The sequence below is a fragment of the Zingiber officinale genome, unplaced genomic scaffold (assembly GCF_018446385.1).
Source record: "Zingiber officinale cultivar Zhangliang unplaced genomic scaffold, Zo_v1.1 ctg229, whole genome shotgun sequence".
Taxonomy (NCBI): Eukaryota; Viridiplantae; Streptophyta; class Magnoliopsida; order Zingiberales; family Zingiberaceae; genus Zingiber; species Zingiber officinale.
This window is the reverse complement of record NW_024589904.1, coordinates 518825-544334: the sequence shown is the minus strand read 5'-3', so window position 1 is coordinate 544334 and position 25510 is coordinate 518825. Positions and strand designations below refer to the sequence as shown.

Genomic DNA, 25510 nt, shown 5'->3' with positions numbered 1-25510 from the left:
TCCTAATCTATTTATTTTTATTTCAATAAAAAAAAATCCATACTAGCAGGAATTATATTCTGTATTAATAATATCAGATTATCATCATAACTCAAAACCACAATTACAAGCGGAAACATAGTAAATGGTCATTGGCACTGCCTCGACAGCAATCGAAACTCACGAACTATAGCATCCACTGATCAATAGATTTTGCCATTGGATTGAGCAGTTGTTCCGTAACTGCACCAGCTCATCACTCATGAGCTCTTCATGCTCAGCTCTTCGGCAAAGAGCTTAGGAATGTGCACTGAGGTTGTCTCCGACTGGAAGAGCCTCCCAGTTCTCCACCAGCTCCCGCAATTTATCAAAGCCCTAGAAGAACAGTGAAAGACCATAATTGCTATCTTCTCTTTTGGTGAGGGAGAACTTGTGATCAGAGTCGAAGGGGAATAAATTTAGTACTTACTGTCCTTGTGGCAAAGCTACCAAATGATTCAGCCTGTAGACGTTTAGTTTTCCAGTTATAGAACAGTGGCTCAAATACCTTCTCTAGGTTTTGGACCTTGACCTTATCCAGGAAGCATTTTGCTAAAGAGGTCTGGTTAGGGGTCCCACCAAGCCATATCTGAAACAAAATATAAACAGAGTATCATTTGTAAGTATTTATTTGGTGGCTTGCATTGGCAGTTGCAGACACCGAGTGCTTGAACCAACATGACAAATTCAGCATCAGAGCACATACAGTGCTTGATATTTGTTTAGACATGAAAGATCACTATAATCTCTAGCGAAGCTGAAGGCTGCAACGAAATAACAATGTCGATGTCCAAGGCAATGATGGTCAAATTATTTCACTTAGGCATTTAATCACTAGAATTATTCTACTATACAATCTTAGCTAGGATGTTCATGTAGCATTAGTCAAAAAAATAAAATAAAATAAAACCGAGTACCTGATAGCTGTTGGGACCATCACCGACGAGTCCTAGCTCAGCCATGTAGGGTCTCGCACAACCGTTGGGGCAGCCAGTCACTCTTATTACGACAGACTCATCGGGCGTGAGGCCTACCTGAAAAATAACAGGAATGTTACATCTACCACTTGTCTGTAAAACATAAATGTTACAATTGCCAAAACAAAAGAGGTATATCCTTACTATCTTATCACTCCGCTAGGGTGGTATGATTAGGTTACCTTATCAAAGACAGCTCTAACTCTTTTGAGAATATCAGGAATTCCTCTCTCAGCTTCGGTTGTTGCTAGTGGACAAAGTGGCAGAGCAGGGCATGCCATTGCAGTTACTTTAAGAAGATCAACCTCACTAGGTTGCTGTAAAGAAGATAAGTATAAAAATAGTAAAATGCAAGGAAAGAGGAAAAAATGTTGGCCACTTTTGGCTAACATTTGAGTATAATAGCCAAGCTGTGTGGCAAACTTCCCTTCAACAAAACCAAAAAAATAATAATAATAAATTGCTACTATTTTAACGATTTGCAGAAATATGATGGCAAACTTTACCAAGAAACCAGCCTGGGCAAGAGTTGCAGCGATATCCTTTTTCCACGAGTGATGAATGCCACATAGAATCAAATTTTGGTTAGGTGTAATCCTCATATTGAGGCTATACTTCTCAATTATTTCTCTTAATGTTTTTTTCATTGCTCCTCCTATCCGCCCATTATCAATATGCAGTCCACAGAACAATGCACCATCACCCTGCAGAATCAGTGTAATAAAAACATAAGTACAATATAGGAAGTAAAGATAAATGAGTATTAACAAATAAGCATAGTATAGGCTGCAGTTAGACCTGTTCATGCCATCCAAGATAACTTTTAAATTCCCACTCTGGTAATTCATGGAATGGCTCAAACTTCTTTCCATAATACTGCTCCACAACGGTGCGGAACTTGTCAATTCCCCATTCACTTATCAAGTACTTCATTCTACTGTACCTACGGTCATCTCTCCTCCCATTTTCTCGTTGAGTAACAACAATAGCTTTTACAGCATATAAGATGTCTTCTTTTGGCACATATCCTAGAGGTTTCCCTAAACAGGGGAACGTGGTTTCCACCCTGTGCGTTCTTCCCATGCCACCTCCTACCTACAAACGCAATCAGAATCAGTTTGATAAACATTAAGGGAAAGAGCTTAAGAAACATACATAATGAACTGTAAAGTTTATTACATATATGTTAAAGCCTTGAGGTTCCCCATTATCATCAGAAACAACAACAACACCGATATCATTTGTCAAGATATCCACAGAGTTGTCAGTAGGCACAGTCACTGCAACCTTAAACTTTCTAGGCAAGAATTGAGTGCCATAAATAGGCTCGGGAGAATCAGGGAAAGTTGTCCCATTTGAGTTGTCATTACGAGCTTTAACCACTTCAGCAGGCTCTGCTGACATAATCTTTTCTCCATCTACCCATAAGTCATAATATGCACCAGACTGTGGGGTTAGAAGTGCAGCAATATTTTCTGCAGTTTTCTGAGCAAATAGATAATCTTTTCTGGTATATGGCACAGCAGGAGCTAATACATTTCTGTTCAAATCACCACATGCACCAAGAGTTGAACCCATGTTTCTAATAATGGTACTCATGACAGTTTTGAGGTTCTTCTTCAGAATCCCATGCAGTTGAAACGTTTGCCTAGTGGTCAAGCGGAGAGTACCAATTCCAAAATCATCAGCAAGACCGTCCATAGCCAAATAAAGTTGATTTGGAACTTTACCACATGGATTTTTTGTACGAAGCATAAATTGGTAAGCCTTTATGGCACGTTCATCTCTATCAGTTTGTTGATAACTTCCATGAAACTTTATCAGCTGGGTAGCAGCCTCATTTATGTTCGGGGCATCATTCATTATTTCCTCATTAAGAGGATATCTGAGGAAGTTGCTCTGCTCCTTGAACAGTTCAACCTTGCTTCGCTTACCCTTAGAACTCTCTGGCTTTGTAGACTGCCAAAACAGAAGATCGGTGATAAAGGAATGCAAGTATTACTGCTTAAATCTATACATTAGGACAAAAAAGAAAAAATCTCACAAGAAGCAACGTGAAATATATTCATCCAACAAATGTACCCTTGGATCCATGAAGGTATTTGCTATTTCTTCCCTCGTGAACCTTAAATATTATCAATAGATTCTTATATTGAAATATCCTTTTTGAACCTAGGTATGAGATATCAACCAAATCAACATTCTGAAGTCAAATACCAGTTTCACACTTCTTTATGTTTGCATATAAATTGTCCTTTCTTAAGGAAAAATAATGTAAAACAAGACAGGCCATGCCATGTTAGTCCCAACAAGGATTGGATACATGCAATCTATCATAACATTAAACATTCAGAGTGATTTGTGGCTGAAGCATAGCACCAAAGGTTGTAGGTGGATAGAAAATTTCTGTGATCACAGAGAGTACATGCAGAGATTTTTCTACTCAGTTGTTGGTATAGCAAATTTTTATTTGCACACAAATCAGGAAATGCTTTCATCTTCAGGAAGGTGACAACTAATACTCTTGAAGATTCATCTCAAGCAATTAGGAGATGTCGCTGACAACAGTAAGGCAACATTGAAATTTTTATGCAAAGAGAAGCCAAACTTCTTTTTTTTTTTACAATATTACATATCTCTGATTCGCCTAATCCCTTAACACTTCAAAAAATAAAAACATATCTCAAAAACTGTGTAAGACTTCACATAAACTAGGTTACCACACATCCCAAGGTATTTCAGGAATCATGATCTGTGCCATAGAACTCTTTTCCTACCTAGACCTGACCTTGAATAATTCAAAAGCATAGATAAAGAACTTTGACAATATTAAGGTTCACAATATTAAAAACTAATGTAGTCCCCTAGATCAACCAATGATAGAAACACTAACTTCAGTTGGCAAGGACTATTATTAAACTAATCTTCCACTGAAGAACCGGGAAATGCAATGCACATTTTGACTAATAGTAAGATGTTAAAGGACAAGAATTGTGGATCTTCTTACGATCCTGAAAAAACATCCTAACAAAGCCTGATTGTATCCTCAGGAAGGATGTGGTATTCACACTTTCGTAGCAAAGACAGGCACTTCTAACCAGCATAACCACTCGGTTAAACATCAACACAACCATCATAAGAACCAAGATGAGAAAAACACTTGCGGAAAGTAACACAAGGAAAACACGAATCTTACGGTAGAAACAGCCCTGACAACCGAGGACGAGCGCGATGAGGTCGCCAACCGCAACATCCGGGAAGAAATTCGGTGCTGAATCAACCCGGACAACCTCATCCCGCGGAACTCATTGATCGGAGCTGCACGATCCACCCCAACTCCTGCAACACCCCCCGCCGTCGCCGCCATTGGAGAACCGCGAGAAAACGTAACCCTAGAAGAGAAATTTATAGCGCTTGGCTCCGGGCGCAGTGCAGCAGAGGAAATCGACCGAAGAAGGGAACCCTAGAAGACAAATCCAAAGTGCGTTGTTATTCCTGCGGAGCGCGGTGACGCAGTCGATGAGGAAAGGAAATGGTTTGGATCGTATGGCGAGTAGGTGGAGCACTAAGCAGTCCAGTAGTGGACCGCGATATTTTTACCCGATTTTTCTACGCCCGAGGCGTAGTTTGGATTAATATTGCACGCTATTCGTAGGTATGGGCAGCTAAGGTGCGTGATAATAACAAGCAGGCTGCGCATTGCAAGTTCACGGAACCTGGACGGATTCAGGAAAAGTTTAGGGACAAAAATCCGACGTCCAATTTTTTTTTTTGGGAATCATTTAGGCGAATCTGTTGATTATATATATTTTTTTATGAAATTAATTTTTTTTAATGACAACCTGTTGAAATCCCACTCATCACCAGCAATGTATTAAAAATCAAACATATTAGAAATTAAATAATTAAATTACTAATTATTCATTGTCCCCACTTTAAATATTCATTGTCTTGATAAAAAAAAATATATTTTTCATAAAAATATTAATACATGAATCCAATGACATATAAATACTAATATTAATTAAATAGTATATATAATAACATTAACAGTTGATAGTTTAATAAATTAAAAAAAAATCAAACTCTATTCTTTTTATTACAAGTATGTCAAGACGTTATTTTATATAATTAACTATTAAAACTAGTAGGTATGAGTATTTGAATAAATAATTAAATTACAAATAAAGTAAATTGATTATAGATAGTACAATTAGAAAATAAAAAAATATATAAATTTTGAAAAACATCCTTAAATATAATGTTTGTTGTTGATTTTTTTAAATTATTATCACTATCACATATCAAAATTTTTAGACTCTGCAACTCTCAATACAATGATATACAATTGAACATGACTATTGACTAAAAAATTTACATTTGAAAATTCCTCTGAGATTATTTGAGCAGATGGTGCTGAAATAATATTGATTGAATTTGAGGTCTTGTAATCGGTAATAACCCTTAAAATGAATGTTGTATTAATATTTAGTCATATATATATATATATATATATATGATGATTAAATATTAATACAAAATTGAATAATCAAAATTACCTATTTTGAAATTCCATAATTTCAATAAAATTCTTATTTATTGTCGTCATCTTGGTAACATAGAAAATATTTAATTTGAAACACGTACTTCACACATAAAACATTTTGCTCGACACATTTAAAGAATGATAATAATCGATTCTTCATATATTTTTTCTAAGAGGACATTTGGTTCTTTCCTAGAAATAAGAATCGGAATGAGAATCACAGTATTGTGAAATGAGAATGAGAATGAGTATGAGCATATTTTCTATCAGAATAAATTAAAATTTCCTTTTTTACCCTTAAAGAAAAATAAGAGAAAAAATTATATGTGATAGAAAGTTAATGCGAGAGAAAAATATGATGAGAGAGAAAATATGATGAGAGAGAAAATATGATGAGAAAGAAAGTGTGATGGGAAAGAATGAAGAGAGAGAAAGTGCAATGAGAGAAAATGAGAAAAGAGAGTGTGATGGGAGAGAACATGAAGATAAAAGATAGAAGATGAGAGAAAAAATATGATGAGAGAAAAAATATGATGAAAAAGGATGAAGAGAGAGAAAGTATAATGAGAAAAAATGAGGAGAGAGTGTATGATGGAAGAAATTGAGGAGAGAGAAAGTATGATGAGAGAGAAAGTGTGATGAGAAAAAATAGAAAAACGAATTTGATGGGAGATATTGAGGAGAGAGAACGTATGATAAGAGATAAGGTGTGTTGAGAAAAAAGGGAGAGAGTGTGATGGGAGAAATTGTGGAGAGAGAAAGTGTGATGAAATAGAAAACATGATGAGAAGAAAGAGAAAAGAGAGTGTGATGTGAGAGATTCATGAGAGAGGAAGTATAATGAGAGAGGAAGTATGATGAGAAAAAAAAGATGGAAGAGAGTGTGATGAGAGATATTAAGGAGAGAGAAAGTGTGATGAGAGAGAACGGTGATGAGAGAGAAAGTGCAATGAGAAAAAAGAGAAAATAAAGTGTGATGATAGAAATTTAGGAGAGAGAAAGTGGGTGATAAAATGAGGAGAGAAAAAATATGATGAGAGAGAACGTGATATAAGAGAAAAATTAAATAAATATATTTTGATATTTGATATTAAGGAGAAAATTTTAGTTTTGGGTCAAGGTATTTTTGGAATAAGAAAATATTTTGATTGTTAAAAATAGAGTAATGACTCCTTGAAGGGGGAAGATATGTGAATGAGTCATTACCCAATTATAAGGATTCATTCCCTTATTTGCATTTTCATTCTTATAATCCAAACATCAACAATGACAATCAATGATTGTTATTCCCATTTCCCACTCTTATTCCCTTAAACCAAACGCTCCCTAAGTATGTCATGATGTCATTGACAAGAAAGAAGATCCTCTAGACCGCTTTTTGCGGTCCAGAGGATGCTCCCTTTCCATGCATTGGTGGAAATGTATGGTCCCCACTTATTTTACAAGTAGGGATCATGCATCCCCACCAATACGAGGACAGATCCTCTGGTCCGCAATTTGCGGATCAGGGGATGGTCCACTATTGTAGACCTTTGATTTGGATGGACCCTACCAATTTAAAGGTGGGCTCCATCCAAATCAACGGTCCTCATACAGTGGACCATCCTCTGGTCCGTAAATTACGGAATAGAAAATCCCTACTGTACCAATACATGCAAAGAAAGCATCCTCTAGATCGCAAAAGCAGTCCAGAGGATCTAGCCTGCTGATCCTGTCCGAATCAGGAGTCAAGGGACGCTGGGCACGTGGCGTTTCCTGCGGAATCCTCGAATGCTCCGGTGAACCTGCAACAAAACCGGGCCGGGAGGGGTGTCCCGGCGACGGCCCTCCGACGCTCAAGTCAGGCGAGGAATAACAAAAAGGTGGTTCCCAAATCAAGATTTTTCATACCTCCGGTGAAGAAATGGAGGCCTTATATAGACCTTTGGAGGAGACCCGAATGCCCCGGTCAAATCAACAACATGCCTTTGACCATGCTCAAGTATGGGTCTGTCAGAAGGGCCATGCCCAAATATGGATCTATCAGGAAGATGTTCATGAGACCATACTGCTACTGTACCGACCATTTCACGATGTGACGGCGAGATCCTCCATCGTGCGATTTTGTGTACGGCCTAATCATCAGACATGCTCCTGCTAACATCCTAGATCCAGGGCCGAGCGGATGAGCCGCTCGGCTACCTTTTACCCTCGCCCATATTTCTGCCGAGCGAACTCCCGCTCGGCCCTTATGCTTCTGCCGAGCGGACTACCGCTCGGCCCTTCGATCTCCCAGCCTTGACGTCGGAAACCCAAGCCCTTGGATGGGTTAACTCTAGCTCCGCTCGGACCTACCCCAGCTGCTCGGCTCGCTTAGTTAGCCTACCCTGGGTCTACTGCCGGATCACTTGCCTTCCCTTATGATCATCCGGGTCCGTTGTTCCATTATACTCGCCGATCGTAGGGGGCACGTAGTGCTTGGGCAAAGGATCTCGCAGAATGGCTTCCGAAAATTGGCGGTTGGTCCGCTCGGGAGATGAGTCCGTCCGGGGGGCTTTCCCTTTTCTGTCATCCCGTCTTGGCATTTCGTCTGAGGAAGAGCCTCTATCTCTTCGAGCTGGTGCTGCTTCAGGGGTGCGAAATAGGGCCCGATGGAATGCGATGGTGGCTTGAGGTGCTTCCGCTCGGCCACCAGACGCAGATGTCGCTTGTTGTTCCGCTCGCTCGGCGGATGCTTTTTGTTTTTGCTCCACGAGTTTGGCGGCCCTTATCTCGACCAGGCCGAGTTCCTCCTTGAAAGCGTCACTGCAGGCCGTCCGCCTCGCCCATTGTTTCCGAGCGGGAGCGTTCCGACGGCGCCAATTTGATCTGTCCGAAGTCTGAATCGACGGACGCCGCACGTGGCGCTCTTCTTCGGCCACCGCACCGACCTCCGCGAACTCGCAAGTCGGGCCGGGAGGGGTCCCGGCGACCCTCCGACGCCAAGTCGCAAGCGCATGAGATATGAGGCTCCAACATGCGAGAGAGTGTCCGGTGAAGGGTGAGGACCCTTATATAGGGTCATGAAGAGGCATGTGCACTCATACCGAGGTGCACCCGTTTGCCATACCTTAGTATGGGCTTGTCAGATGAGCTTGCCTGACCTCTTACTGCTACAGTCCGAGTACGTCTCTGATGGGACAGTGAGCCCATGCCTTAAGATCCTGCGTATCACCTGCTGTCAGAGGATGTTTCTGTCCTTGTCTCCATGCCGAGCGTCCGACCGGTCGGCGGTTTCCTCACGTCCGACCGGTAGGAGCTTCCTGATCCGCTCGGGAGCTTCCTGGTCGCGTGCTCGGGACTGTTCGCAGTGTTTCATTCTTTCGGCCGAGCGGGCCATCCGCTCGGCTCTACTATACTGTTCATCATGAGCGTCGGAACCCCGACTCCCCGCCGGGGTGTATCACTTCCGCTCGGAAGCTTCAGCCGGTCGTCACCATCATAATCAGCTCGGCCAAGCTTCTGGTTGGCCTTTTACCTTTCGACCTCCACGTGGCGTTGACTCTGCTAAATGGGGTCTCCCATTCTTACTGCCGGATCATTGACAAGTCTCCCCACAAAGTACATAATAACCTATTGTTCCTAAAAATAGTAAAATATCATATTATTAAAATACAGTAAATCAAAAAAATAAAAACAAAGTTAAACATATTTACTCTGAATTTTCTAAGACATAATCAAGAAGTTTTGTACGCAACCACTAAATCCTCTACTGTGTGGCGAGTCTAAGTCAACCATTTTACCCATGGCATCTCAAAAACAAAAAACAAAGATGGTAAGTTATAAGAAAAAAATATTAGATCAATTAATCATGAAATACAAAAAATAAATTAACATAATAAAAAATATGTTCTCATCAACACGTGTGTTCCTCAGTTCACTAGAGAACTTGAATTCATACATCATATATGGAAATGTATCGTCAAAAAAACTTTGCATGCGTGATATTTGTGATAAATTAATAAAGTTAATCTTGTATTTGTTTGTCGTTGTTTTATACATCATTCATCTTCTACAATAATAATATATATATTTATAACAAATACATGACCTTCTTTTAAGAATTGGTTTCACTCTCTTTATGACCAGACGTTTTATTATTACATATATGCATTCAACCTACAAAAATATAGATAGGGTAAATATTTGTAAAAATGTCAAAAAAAAAAATAAAAATAAAGATAAATATGTAAAACATTAATTAACATACATCATCTTTATCATGAAAGTCACGTTCTAAACTAAAATCTCTATTGTTTCCATATGCATGCAGATCGCAACAATAAGCGCTGAGTTTCAGAGCCCACTGTATTTTATTATATATATATCACATAGAAAATCTACCCTCATTAGTATTAAATCATGTGATGTAATATGAATCTTTTAATGCAATTTATATTGTCATGTTTCTATATTACATCTATTTTTAGAAAATGAATTTATAAATAAAATATTTACTTTGTTGACAGCAATTTATAAGTAAAGTATTAATGATATATTTATTTTTAATAATCAAATATTTAAAGTTTTCTATAAAATTTATACTTTTAGAGACAACTCTACTTTTTATATACTCACAAATAAATATTTACTTTATTGACATGAACTTAGAAAGAAATTATTAATGATATAACTATTTTTAATAACAAAAAAATTAAAACTTTCTATAATTAACATTAATGATTTTTAATAGTCAAATATTTAAAGTTTTCTATAATTAATCATTTTAATAATCAAATATTTAAAAGCAAAATATAATCAAACATTAATGATATATCCTAAGGAATTATAGCACATGCAGTAATGCAACATAAGGATAACGCTCGAGAATCTCAGCATCATTTCTTGGTGCTCCGGTGAATCTCTTGTTGTGGACAATCCTCAATCATGGCCAGAGGTGGTTTCCTTCCACGTCACCAATAGAAGGGAGCTTGGAACTGCTGTGGAGGCCTTCCATAGGCCGTGGAGAACGTTTTAAGGGTGTTTAGAGGCCTAATCACTGAGGTAAGTGTTCATATAATCAGTTTCTTTCAATTTTAGCGTTCTACGACAATCTTTGGCATCTCTAGTGATTTTTCGACGAACTGCACCGACTCAGACTCTAGTCATCTCCTCCAGTCAACTGTTGCCCCTCCCCACCACTACTATACTGCCAAGTGGTTGGGGAAGGTTTGAGTGACTTTCCACTCACTAGAAGGCTGGTCAAATACAACTAATGTAAAGGTTTCTCATTTGCCAACTTGGATGGTGAGCTATTTCCAAGGGGTAGTTGTTTGCTTTCTCATATATAGCAAAGGGAAAATGGAAGTGCAAGAGACACGCTGGTCAAAAGGCACCTAGGGAGATGGCAAATCAAGATGAGATAGCGGATGAAACATCTTATGTGGCAGAGGTAATGGAACAAGTGAACCAATTGAATAATGATGACTTGAAGCAACATGATGATGTGGCCAATGAGCTGATGAGGTAAGCACGACATTGAGAACAAATGTTCCTCCTTAGCAACCTCATGCCCATGGAAGCACTCCACCTCCACCGATGGTGGAAGAGGAGATCTTGTCGGAGGAAGTAGAACAGCAACCTCCGATGGTTAAAACACAACTGGATCATGGGAGGAATGGGAGGAATGTGCAGTCACCAAAGAAGAGAGATTGGGTCAGACTTTTCAAGAACAATTGAAAAACAAAACTTACTATGAACCTAGATCAATATAAATCAAAGGGAGAAAGGTTATCTTTTGATTATGATGATATAGATAGCGTGGAGGATGCAATGAGCATTTGTTTTGTTGGCTGCTTTATGGGTCAGCATCCTGGGGTTCTGAATGGAAGGTTTCTTACAAGTTTTTTATGCACAAGAGTAATTGGGTAGTCTACCATATTGAGAAGGAAGAAGATCGTGAAAAAGTACTACAAGGAGGATCTTATTTTGTCTTTGACATTCCTATGTTTTTAAAGATAATGCCTAAATATTTTTTGTTTGATGAGGATGGATATTTTGTGCCCACTTAGATATAAATTCATGGTCTCCCACCAGATTGTTGGACCCCAAAAATATTAATCATGATTAGATCAGAAGTTGAAAAGTTATTGCACGCCGACAATTTAACACGAACAAGGAAACGTTTGGAGTATGCACGCCTCATGGTGGAGGTTTGGACATTTGGAGAATAGATTCATGAGGTCCTCATCACCCTTCCTATTGGTGTACAAATTGATCTAAGAAATTTCTATAGAATGGTTCTGGATTTTTGCTAGATTATCATGTTTGATGTCACATTTATAGCAAGGACTTCTTAGTAACTTTCGTATATGGGTTGCATTCAATTGTTACAAGGAGATCATCATGGGAGGCACTTACAGATTTAGGAGACATCATTTTTGATCCATGGATGATTATAGTTGATTTTAACTCTTTATTATCTATTCATGAAAAGCAAGGGGGTCTCTAGTTGGAAATCATGAAATGAGAGACTTGCAGATTTTTGTACAAACTTTTGGCTTAGTGGATCTCCAGTTCATTGGATGTCGCCTTACATGGTCTAATGATAATGTTTATTGTAAGTTGGATATAGTTTTGGTAAATTCATTTTAGTTGATGGCAGATTTTGACGCTTATACGGAGTTTACGACACCTGAATGTCTCTCAGATCATTCGTGTTCCATTGTTCACACACTAGCTAAGGATAAACAAAAAATAAGGCTTTTAAATTCTTCAACATGTGGTCATTGCATGATGATTTCAAAAGGATTGTAAAAGACTCTTAGGTAGTCCTAGCAATGGGAAATGTCTAATTTATTCTCAAAATAAAATTGTTCTGATTAAAAGGACATTTGAGGGAGCTAAACAAGAAGCTTTGGGCACATTTTGGAAAAAGCAAAAAGAGTAAAGGTGGAGTTAGAAGAGGTGCAAAGAGGCATTTCAGATGGAGGTCCAACCCTTATGAAGTATAATCACATAAGAAAGAAAGTCAACCTACTAGCGGAAGTAGAAAGATAAATTTATCAACAAAAAATAAAGAAAGTATACTTGAGAAGTGCGGATAAATGTATAAATTTTTTTCATAATGTGGTAAAAAGGAACAATAAAAGACATGCAATCATAACACTAAAGAAAAGGAATAGAGATCAAATCACGAGCATAGGTGGAGTAACGGAAAAGCTTATTGATTATTTCCATGGATTACATGGCCAAAAGGAGACATGCCAAAAAAGAAGCTAACCATGGGGCAATTTGAAAATTTATGCAAGTCGGTTGAGCTAGAAGAAATAAGAACTACTTTACATGATATTGCATGTGCGAAAGCTCCGGGACCTGATGGTTATGGTTTGAAATTCTTTATCTCCTCTTGAGATATTGTTAGTAATAATTTTATTGCAGCTATACAAGAATTTTTTCAAAATGGCAAGCTACTCAAGCAATGGAATCACTCTTTGATTTCTCTTGTGTCGAAAGGAGACCATGCTGTGGATATTTCAGACTATAGGCCAATTTCTTGTTGCAATATGTTATATAAAGTTATTGCAAAGATCATTGCTGGTTGGTTGTCTAAATCTTGGATTTCTTATTGGATCCAGTTCAAGTAGCATTCATCAAGGGGAATTCTATAGGAGATAGGATATATTTAACTTAGGAATTACTTTAGAAGTATGCACACAAAAGGATTTCTCCTAGATGCATGATCAAAGTGGACTTAAAGAAAGCTTTTGATATGGTTGATTGGGATTTTCTTATGATGACACTCGTTGGTTTTGATTTTCCTTAACGATATTGTAATTAGATCAAGGAATGTATCAATATGATATCTTACTCAATTTCTTTAAATGATGACATATATGGTTTCTTTAGTGGGAAAAGAGGGCTTAGACAAGAGGATCCACTTCGCCCTCGTTGTTCGACATTTACATTGAAGTGTTGTCAAGAAAACTCAAGACCACCGCTACTTTGCCATCCTTTCACTTTCATCCAATGTGCAAAGATGTGGGCATTACACATTTTATTGATGCAGATGATTTAATATTGTTTTATTGAACGGATGTATCATCTACACAACACATAATGGAATGTTTGGACTATTTTGGAGGGGTTTTGGGGCTACGGGCAAATCCTAAAAAAATGCAAGTTTACATGGCCTGTGTGAATGCAAGTTTAAAGGATCAGCTTGTTTGTCTCATGGGGTTCCAAGAAGGTTATTTTCCTTTCCGATACTTGGGGATTCTATTGGCGGTGAAAAAGCTAAGGATTGCTAATTATGAGTCACTCCTAAATGCTATTATAAGAAGGATAAATGTTTGGCCCAAACATACATTATCATATGCTGGGCGTTTGGAATTGGTGGGTATGCTTCTCTAAGGTATGAAGTGTTTTTGACTTTTAATGCTTCCAATTCGTAGTGGAATAATTGACAAAATTAAAGTTATTTGTCATATGTTTGTTTGGTCTTTAAAACACCCATCTATATCTTGGTCAAAAATTTGTCTATCAAAGCAAGGTGGGGGATATGGATTTAGAGATCTTTTTGTATGGAATAAAGCTTTGTTAAGTAAGATATTATGGGATATCAAAGCCAAAACATATTCATTATGGGTCAAGTGGGTACATCAACACTATATGTTTCGACATGGGAAACCAAGATTCAGACTCGTCCTTCAAGAAACTTATAGAAATCTGGAACAAGATCTTAAGAGTCTCAAATGAAATTGGTAGAGCAAACATGATAATGATAGATTGGTTTGTTAGGGGAGCAAAAGGAATTGCAAAAGCTTATCAATTTTTCATACCAAGGGATTCAGAGGTGGCTTGGAATTCGATAGTGTAGAGGTCGGAAATCATACCAAAACATCGTTTCATTTTATGGATGCTAGCAAATGGTAATTTAAGAACCAAGGATAGGATGAATATAAACCAAACAAAGAATGTGTATTATACCGATTGTTGGTTGCTGCTCGGAAAACCTAGAGGTTCCACTGTACAAAAATTTTGTACAAAGGTATGAACCTTTTCCTAGCTACCATGTGTTTTTTAAATTAAATTTTGGATCGCCTGCGGAACTTAACACGTTTGATCCAAAACTTAATCTATTTGTTCTTTTAGGTTTTGACTTGGATCTCCTGCGGAACTTAACACGTTTGATCCAAATCACCTAAGTTATTAATTCCATTAAATATTAATTTCCAAAATTGGTTCCCAGTACTGACGTGGCGAGACACATGACCTTCTTGGATATGGGAGCAACCACCACCGACTAGACAAAACCTTTTAAGGAAAGCTAATATTTAATTTCCTAAAATAACTTTAGGTCAACCGAAAAGAACAATCAAATCACAAGGAAAAGAAAAATAAAAGAACACTAAATCGAAAACAAATTCGAAACACAAGAATCGTATGTCTCTTGTATTTAGTATTATTTCAAAAAATAACTAGTATGATGCGGAAAGAAAAATTACTAGTTATACCTTTTAGAAAGACCTCTTGATCTTCTACCGTATTCCTCTTCTAACCTCGGACGTTGTGTGGGCAACGATCTTCCAAGATAAGAACCACCTAGGCACCTTCTTCCTTCTTCCTTCAAGTTTCGGCCAAGCACAAGAACTTCCAAAGGATGAAGAATTTTCCACCAACCAAGCTCCAAGGGATGCATGCTTTCTCTCCTTCTTCTCCTTCCTTGATCTGGCCACATCCTCCAAGCTCCAAGAGATGATAGATTTCGGCCACAACAAGAGGAGAGAAGAGAAAGGGAAGGGTCGACCAACACACCAAGGAAAAGAGGGAGAAAAATAGAATAGAGTCCTTAGCCTTGAAGCCTCCTCTACCCCCTCTTTTATAATCCTTGGTCTTGGCAAATAAGGAAAAATTAATAAAAACTTCCTTAATTCTTTTGCCATTGAAAAGGAAAATTTATTTAATTAAAAACAAATTTTCTTTTCAATTTGTAATGGCCGGCCACAACACAAATTCTCCGAGCAAATAAAATTTTAAACAAAAATTAAAACTTCCTTATTTGCTTCCGGAAATTTATAAAAAATTTGTCCAATAATTTTATCCCTTCATGATTGGTTTATAAAAAGGAAATTTAATAAATTAAAATCTTTCTTTTAAACATGTGGATAAAAAGAAAGTTATCTTTAAAAATTAAAATCTCTTTCAATCTACAAATAAGGAAAGATATCAAATCTTTTCTTAATCTTTTATAGAAACTTATAAAAGAGAATATTTAATTTTTAAACTCTCTTTTAAATCATGAACATGTTTAAAAAGGAAAGTTTCTTAAAATTTAAAATCCACCTTTTAATCAACAAATAAGGAAAGATTTCAAATTTTTAAACTCTCTTTTAAACATGTGGATGATTTACAAATAAGAAAAGTTTTTAATAAAAATTAAAACCATCCTTTTAAACTACAAATAAGGAAAGAGATTAATCTCTTCTCTTAATCTTTTGTAGAAAGCTATAAAAGGAAATTTTTAATTTTTAAACTCTCTTTTAAAATCATGGTATCCACATAAGAAATAATTTTAATAAAAATCTTTTTTAATATTCTAGTGGCCGGCCACCTACGCTTGGGACCCAAGCTTTGCCCAGCCACCTACATGGCTCATCCACTTGGTCTTGGCCGGCCCTAGCTTGGGTTCCAAGCTAGCTTGGCCGACCCCATTGGATGGGTAAGAAGGTGGGTATAAATCTCTATATACTAGAGACTACGATAGGGACCGAGAGGAGGAATTGGTTTTGGTCTTCCGATAAAATTAAGCATCCTGTGCTCGCCCCGAACACACAACTTAATTTTATCAATAATAATTCATTCCACTAGAGAACTATTATTGAACTACCGCACCAATCCCAAATTACATTTTGGGTTCCTTCTTATCATGAGTGTGTTAGTCTCCCTGTGTTTAAGATAACAAATGTCCACTAATTAAATAAGTTACTGACAACTCACTTAATTAATATCTAGTTCTAAGAGTAGTACCACTCAACTTCATCGTCATGTCGGACTAAGTCCACCTGCAGGGTTTAACATGACAATCCTTATGAGTTCCTCTTGGGGGCATTCTCAACCTAGATTATTAGGACACAGTTTCCTTCTATAATCAACAACACACACTATAAGTGATATCATTTCCCAACTTATCGGGCTTATTGATTCATCGAACTAAATCTCACCCATTGATAAATTAAAGAAATAAATATCAAATATATGTGCTTGTTATTATATTAGGATTAAGAGCACACACTTCCATAATAACTAAAGTCTTTGTTCCTTTATAAAGTCAGTATAAAAAAAACGACCTCTAATGGTCCTACTCAATACACTCTTAGTGTACTAGTGTAATTATATAGTTAAGATAAATTAACACCTAATTACACTACGACCTTTCAATGGTTTGTTCCTTTCCATCATGGTCGTGAGCTACTGTTTATAATTTATAAGGTACTGATAACATGATATTCTGTGTGTGACACCACACACCATGTTATCTACAATATAAATTAATTGAACAACTACATTTATCACAAATGTAGACATTTGACCAATGTGATTCTTATTTCTAGATAAATGTTTTATACCAAAAGCTAGACTTTTAGTATACATTCTAACAATCTCCCACTTATACTAAAAGACTAAGCTGTCATATCTGCTGCCATACATCTGATTCCCATGTCTTTCAAAAAGCTCTTGCCTTAAGGACCTTAGGTTATCATCTGATGCAATCTAGGCGGCAACAACTTCTCCTCGTTATACAATTTCTCGTATTGGGTAGTACTTGCGCTCTATTGTGTTTACTTGCCTTATAGACTCATGGTTTCTTCGAGTTTGCTACTGCACCATTATTATTACAATAAATTGTAATAATCTTTGGACAAACTAGAAATCATATCTAAGTCTATCTTGAGGTTATTTAAGTCATTCAACTTTTATGGCTACCTCAGAGGCTTGCCATATACTCAACTTCTATGGTGGAGTCAAGAAAAATACCTATGTTTATCACTCTTCCATAGTTATGACTTTTCCTCCTAAAGTAAACACAAAACCCCGAGGTCGACTTATTATTGTCCCTATCCGATTGGAAGTCAAAATCCGTGCAACCTACAGGAACCAAATTAACTGCTTTGTAAGCTAGCATATAATCTATAGTGCCTCTAAGGTACTTTTAATATATGTTTTACTGCAGTCTAATACCCTTGTCTAGGGTTACTTTGATATCTGCTAACTATGCCCTTGGCAAAACAGATTTCTGATCTCGTGCATAGCATACATTAGGTTGTCTAACTGCCGAAGCATAAAGAACTGCCTACATGTCCTCAATATCCTTTGATGTCATCGGAGACATCTCTTTAGATAAAGACACTCCATGCTTAAAACGTAAGAAACCTTTATAGGAGTTTTGCATGCTAAAAACAAGCAAGGATTTTTCCGATGTATTAAGCTTGAGATAAGTAATATATATATTTTTTCTTGCGATCCCTTATTACTTTGATCTCAAAAATATATACATTCTCCCAAGTCCTTTATATCGAATTATTTGGACAATCATATCCTTACTTCTGACAACATTTTGATATTGTTTCCAACTACAAAAAATGTTATCTACGTATAGTACAAGAAACACCACCATGTTTCCATCACACCTTTTGTATACACAAGACTTATCCGTTTACTCAATAAATCCATAGGTTTGGATTACTTTGATAAACTGGATGTTCCAAGACCTTGAAGCTTTGCCTCAGTCCATAGACTGATTGAGCTTGCACACAAGATGCTCTTAGCCCTTTACAATGAACCATTCTGGTTGCTTTATATGGATGTTTTTTCAAGACTTCCATTAAGGAATGCTGTCTTGACATCCACTTGCCAAATAGATAAAAGAATCCGGATAGACTTAAGCATGACTACCAGTGAAAAAGTTTCCTTTTTCATCTAGCCTTGCTTTTGAAAGTTTCTACCTTCCTGTCTATCCCTCTTTTCCTATTATAGACCTTTTTACACCCAAAGGCTTTTACACCATTTGGTGTTTCTACAAGCTTCCAGATTTTATTAGAATACATATATTCTAATTCTATTATTCATTACTCTTTGCCAAGATGTTGCATCTTTATCTTGGAGTGCTTCGTCATATGTCCGAAGATAAGGTTCATGTCCTCCAGGGATCGAGTCCAAAAAACTCTCCCAAAACATGAATCCTTTTAGGTTGCCTAACAACCCTCCCACTACGACAAGACACTTTCTGCAATTGTGTATCATTTGTGATACGTGTTGCAGTTTCCTTGTGGTATCTCATCTTGTACAGTTGCTACTAGATTAGACATGTCTTTTATTATTTCCTTAAGAACAAATTTTCTTATGGGCACATGGTTTATTACATAGTCCTTATTAAAAATCGGTCATTGATGCTAACAATGACCTTCTGATTTTTAAGACTATAAACCTACTTTCATTTCTCTAGGATAACCCACAAACAAGTGAATTCCTGTCCAACTTATCATTGTCTCTCTTCTGCATATGTGCTGGACTACCCGAATCCGAATATGCTTCGAAATAGGCTTACGCCTTTTCAGTAATTCTATACGAGTAGAGAGTTCTGTCTTTGGAAGGTACTATATTCATTTCCGTTTCCAGAGTATATCCTTAAAATGATTTTGGTAATATTCTAAATAACTCATCAATCTACTTATTTCCATAAGAGTCCTATACCTTCCTTTTTCTATACCATTCTGTTGGGGTGTACCAGGTGCACTTAGTTGGGATTGAATCCCTACTTCTGATAAGTGACTCCTAAATTCTTCCAAGAGGTACTTGCCACTACGATCTTACCATAGTGACTTTTACTTTAACATTTCTCCGCATCGGCCTTGTACTCTTTGAACTAATCAAAGTACTTAGTCTTGCGGTACATTAATTAATTTATTTGTATCTTGAATAGTTGTCTATAAAATAGACGAAATATTCAATACTACCTCTTGTATGGATAGTCATAGGATCACACAAATCAGAATCAACCAATTTCAACATATCTTTGACTCCATACCCCTTAGATTTAAAAGCTTCTTGGTTATTTTTTCTTCCAAGTAAGACTCGCAGGTTGGAAAGATTTCCACTACTAATGAACCCAAAAGTTCATCAGCTACCAATGAATCCTACTCAAGTTAATATAACCTAGCCTTAGATGCCAAAGATATAATTGGTTCATTTCCGAAGGTTACTTTCTCTTAAAGTTAGAAGATGTGCTACTAATTTCCATTTGTTGCATCATGAGAGTTATTGGATTTATAAATTGTCAACCAACGTACTAGAACAGATAACTTCCCTCTTTTTCTTAATAATAACTTTGTTATTAAAAGAGACAGAATATCAAGTTCTTTGAATAGTTTAGAAACTGAAAACTAGTTCTTTCTAAACTTGGTGCGTAAAGACAATTACTCAAAAATCCATGTTTTACTCTTATCAAAAGATAAACATCTCCCACTGCAACAGCTACCATTTTTACAGTAGTGTCCATGTGGACGGTGTTTTAATTTTTATTTAGTTGTCGGGTTTCCTGGAACCCTGCAATGAATTGCGGACATGATTAATGACATCTGTATCTACACTCCAGGTTCTGATAGATAACACCACTAAACATGTTTCAACTAATGAATTAAATACACCTATATTGTTCTTAATTCTAAGAAGACAGTCTACCTTAATGTCCAAGTCCTATTTCCAATCATTACAATTGGGACTACTAAGTCTTTTCTATAGTATGACTACTAGGGGATTGACAAACATTTTAAATCCTAAGAATCGCAAAAATATTTGGTCAAGATCAACTCCTTAAAATCCCCATGAATTTTGTATGCCACGATAGTGTGAACGTATACAAAATCGAAGAGGAGATTTTATTCATTAATTTTATTATCTCGTCAACTTTACTTTATGACGAATAAAATTAATAGTTGATCTGTCTTTGATCAAATATTTGGTCAAAACTTTTTGAATTTAAAATAACATTGATTCCTCAAACAATATTATTTAAATTCACCAACACCTCAAACACCGTGAATTTTGCATGCCACGATAGTGTGGACGTATACAAAATTAAACATTTGTAAGAGGAGGGGTTTACCCATTAATTACCTTGTCAATAAATCTTTATGACAAATAAAATTACCTCAAACACCGTGAATTTTGTATGCCACGATAGTGTGGACGTATACAAAATCAAACATTCGTAAGAGGGGTTTTTAATATTATTATCTTGTCAACCTATTTATTTGACAAATTAATAGTTGATTTTCTTCGGTCACACAAATAATAGCAGTGACTCCGATGGGGAGGATACTATTAGACGTGCCTAAGTATATACCATTACTTGACACTAAGTCCATTAATAAAATTATGCCCCTTCCGATGGGGAAGATCACACGCCCTTAATTAACTTCCTATAGTCATCCAAAATGGAAGTTTAATCTAGTGATCTGCAAACAAGCTCATCCGATATGGAGGAAGGCACTCAGAGCCAACGCGCAAACTTGTTACATCACTTATAAACCAGTAATGGAGACCGTGGAATTTATTTAAAATAAATCTCTCTCCCACTTAGTTATTTAAAGTGAGGGATTTTGACTATGCTTAGTCTACCTAACATGCATACTAACAAGCACACACAACACATCATAAAAAGCAATAAATAGAAAAATAAATTTTCAACTATTATGGCTTTTATCTATTGCTGTTCTCCGTGTGTCGTCAACCCTAGCTGCTGCCATCTTTGGCCACCGCCACCGGGTCTAGTTGTCGCATCCATCTTGCTCCTTGTTCCGCTGCGCCTCTAGTCCTCAAAAAGGTTCCACGCCTTGTAAGATTCGATCCGCGACATAAATAGAATTTTACATTTTTCGATCCTATATTCCTCGAAGGAATGTACATGTAAACTAGATCAAAAAATAAAATCCTAATAAAACTAAATACAGCTCCTGCTGTATTTTATAATACAATCATGCACACACAATAAATGCCCTTGACATGCCCAAGGGTCCAATCACACACATAATAACTATAAGCCATAATAGTTGGATCCTGCATCCACAAAGTTAGCACATCCTACTATTATCCTGCCTAAATTATGTATGACATGTGCATAATTAAACTAATATCAAATACACAGAGGCAAAACCCTAGCTCTGATACCAATTGTTGGTTGCTACTCGGAAAACCTAGAGGTTCCACTGTACAAAAATTTTGTACAAAGGTCTGAACCTTTTCCTAGCTACCATGTGTTCTTTTAAATTAAATTTTGGATCGCCTGCGGAACTTAACACGTTTGATCCAAAACTTAATCTATTTGTTCTTTTAGGTTTTGACTTGGATCTCCTGCGGAACTTAACACGTTTGATCCAAATCACCTAAGTTATTAATTCCATTAAATATTAATTTCCAAAATTGGTTCCCAGTATTGACGTGGCGAGGCACATGGCCTTCTTGGATATGAGAGCAACCACCACCGACTAGACAAAACCTTTTAAGGAAAGTTAATATTTAATTTCCTAAAATAACTTTAGGTCAACCGAAAAGAACAATCAAATCACAAGGAAAAGAAAAACAAAAGAACACTATATCGAAAACAAATTCGAAACACTAGAATCGTATGCCTCTTGTATTTAGTATTATTTCCAAAAATAACTAGTATGATGCGAAAAGAAAAATTACTAGTTATACCTTTTAGAAAGACCTCTTGATCTTCTACCGTATTCCTCTTCTAACCTCGGACGTTGTGTGGGCAACTATCTTCCAAGATGAGAACCACCTAGGCACCTTCTTCATTCTTCCTTCAAGTTTCGGCCAAGCACAAGAACTTCCAAAGGATGAAGAATTTTCCACCAACCAAGCTCCAAGGGATGCATGCTTTCTCTCCTTCTTCTCCTTCCTTGATCAGGCCACATCCTCCAAGCTCCAAGAGATGATAGATTTCGGCCACAACAAGAGGAGAGAAGAGAAAGGGAAGGGCCGGCCACCACACCAAGGAAAAGAGGGAGAAAAATAGAATAGAGTCCTTAGCCTTGAAGCCTCCTCTACCCCCTCTTTTATAATCCTTGGTCTTGGCAAATAAGGAAAAATTAATAAAAACTTCCTTAATTCTTTTGCCATTGAAAAGGAAAATTTATTTAATTAAAAACAAATTTTCTTTTCAATTTGTAATGGCCGGCCACAACACAAATTCTCCAAGCAAATAAAATTTTAAACAAAAATTAAATCTTCCTTATTTGCTTCCGGAAATTTATAAAAAATTTGTCCAATAATTTTATCCCTTCATGATTGGTTTATAAAAAAGAAATTTAATAAATTAAAATCTTTCTTTTAAACATGTGGATTCAAAAATAAAATTAAAATCTCTTTCAATCTACAAATAAGGAAAGATATCAAATCTTTTCTTAATCTTTTGTAGAAACTTATAAAAGAGAATATTTAATTTTTAAACTCTCTTTTAAATCATGAACATGTTTAAAAAGGAAAGTTTCTTAAAATTTAAAATCCACCTTTTAATCAACAAATAAGGAAAGATTTCAAATTTTTAAACTCTCTTTTAAACATGTGGATGATTTACAAATAAGAAAAGTTTTTAATAAAAATTAGAACCATCCTTTTAAACTACAAATAAGGAAAGAGATTAATCTCTTCTCTTAATCTTTTGTAGAAAGCTATAAAAGGAAATTTTTAATTTTTAAACTCTCTTTTAAAATCATGATATCCACATAAGAAATAATTTTAATAAAAATCCTTTTTAATATTCTAGTGGCCGACCACCTAAGCTTGGGACCCAAGCTTTGGCCGGCCACCTACATGGCTCATCCACTTGGTCTTGGCCGGCCCTAGCTTGGGTTCCAAGCTAGCTTGGCCGACCCCATTGGATGGGTAAGAAGGTGGGTATGCGGTGGGTATAAATCTCTATATACTAGAGGCTACGATAGGAACCGAGAGGAGGAATTGGTTTTGGTCTCCCGATAAAATTAAGCATCCCGTGCTCGCCCCGAACACACAACTTAATTTTATCAATAATAATTCATTCCACTAGAGAACTATTATTGAACTACTGCACCAATCCCAAATTACATTTTGGGCTCCTTCTTATCATTTGTGTGTTAGTCTCCCTGTGTTTAAAATAACAAATGTCCACTAATTAAGTAAGTTACTGACAACTCACTTAATTAATATCTAGCTCCAAGAGTAGTACCACTCAACTTCATCGTCATGTCGGACTAAGTCCATTTGCAGGGTTTAACATGACAATCCTTATGAGCTCCTCTTGGGGACATTCTCAACCTAGATTAGTAGGACACAGTTTCCTTCTATAATCAACAACACACACTATAAGTGATATCATTTCCCAACTTATCGGGCTTATTGATTCATCGAACTAAATCTCACCCATTGATAAATTAAAGAAATAAATATCAAATATATGTGCTTGTTATTATATTAGGATTAAGAGCACATACTTCCATAATAACTAAAGTCTTTGTTCCTTTATAAAGTTAGTATAAAAAAAATGACATCTAATGGTCCTACTCAATACACTCTTAGTGTACTAGTGTAATTATATAGTTAAGATAAACTAACACCTAATTACACTACGACCTTTCAATGGTTTGTTCCTTTCCATCATGGTCGTGAGCTACTGTTTATAATTTATAAGGTACTAATAACATGATTTTCTGTGTGTGACACCACACACCATGTTATCTACAATATAAATTAATTGAACAACTACATTTATCACAAATGTAGACATTTGATCAATGTGATTCTTATTTCTAGATAAATGTTTTATACCAAAAGCTAGGCTTTTAGTATACATTCTAACACCGATATCAAGAGGAATCAAACCATCATTTATTCTTTGAATGCTCTAAGGCTTGCGGATTGTGGAGTAAAGTAAAACAATGACTGAACATTAATATGATTTTTCACTCTTTTGACAAATTGCAGCAAGTCCTTGGGTGAAATTATAAAGATAGTAGCTAGAAAATGAACGTTTGATACCTAAGAATCTTAAGCATGATCTATTTCATATGGAAAGTTTGCAATAAAAGCTTATATCAAGGGATTACTCTAGTTTCTAATTGAATCTTTCACAAAGTCCAGATTCATGTGCACCGATTTATGGATATGAAGCCAACATAATACAACTCTAAGCCTTTGCATGCTATGATTGTCATCTGTGTATTTGTGCTGATCTTGTGTCACAAAATTTCATCGTGTGATATAATAGTTATTCGTGTGATGGAGTTTCTGTCAATGTTTTTGCTGTCCATGCTTTGTAAACATCAAAATGTTTGTTTAGTGCCCGTGTAATGTATGGCTATAGGTGTGAATGCAAGTCCAAATGTGGACTTGTGTATGTAGGATGTCAATTATGGGTTGGTGGTGTGTGTTGTATGTCTCTTGCTTGCATGCAAAATAGATGGTCTGGACATCACAAATGGGTGTCATATGCCCATGTGATGTAGGATTGTAGGAAGGGAATAAGTGTTGATGTGGAGTTTACCTCAAAGATATAAGTACCCCAAGATAATTTTGATTTGTTCAACCAAGTCAGGTTAGGTCTTGTTAATTTTTAACCTTTATGTCTAAGTGTGTAGGAATTTAAAAGCGCAAGGAGTCAAGCGAAAGATGCAGTTAGCGAGAAAGACGTCATGGGTGAGAGTTGATGGACTCGATGCGTTTGAGATACGAAGTGCTGCAGAAGAGTATGCGAGTGGACGAGAAGGAGACGCACAACGTTTCTAAAGGACGAGAAGCCGGAGCGGAAGTTTGCTCAAAGGTCAGAAGTTGAGTTCGGGTGAGCCCTATTCTAGATGGGCAAGATTACCCAAGCTGAGCCAGAACTGGAGCAGAAGACCCGAACCCAAGCAAGCAGAGCAGGAGCGGAAGAACTCGGACCAAATAGTTAATGATCCAGTGGTAAGGACGGGGG

The 25510-nt window shown here is 36.7% G+C and overlaps 1 protein-coding gene across 1 annotated transcript; it reads right to left on the bottom strand.

The window, feature by feature from the left end:
* Positions 1-43: 43 nt before the first annotated feature.
* On the bottom strand, positions 44-4539 carry LOC122036987 (sulfite reductase [ferredoxin], chloroplastic-like). Its single transcript, XM_042596426.1, has 8 exons — positions 4192-4539; positions 2175-2954; positions 1794-2090; positions 1502-1699; positions 1178-1312; positions 936-1052; positions 449-607; positions 44-354 (listed from the first exon to the last, which is right to left on the bottom strand). The coding sequence occupies exons 1-8, from the start codon at positions 4360-4362 to the stop codon at positions 277-279; spliced, it is 1935 nt and encodes a 644-aa protein (XP_042452360.1). The 5' UTR covers positions 4363-4539; the 3' UTR covers positions 44-276.
* Between the last annotated feature and the right edge of the window lie 20971 nt (positions 4540-25510).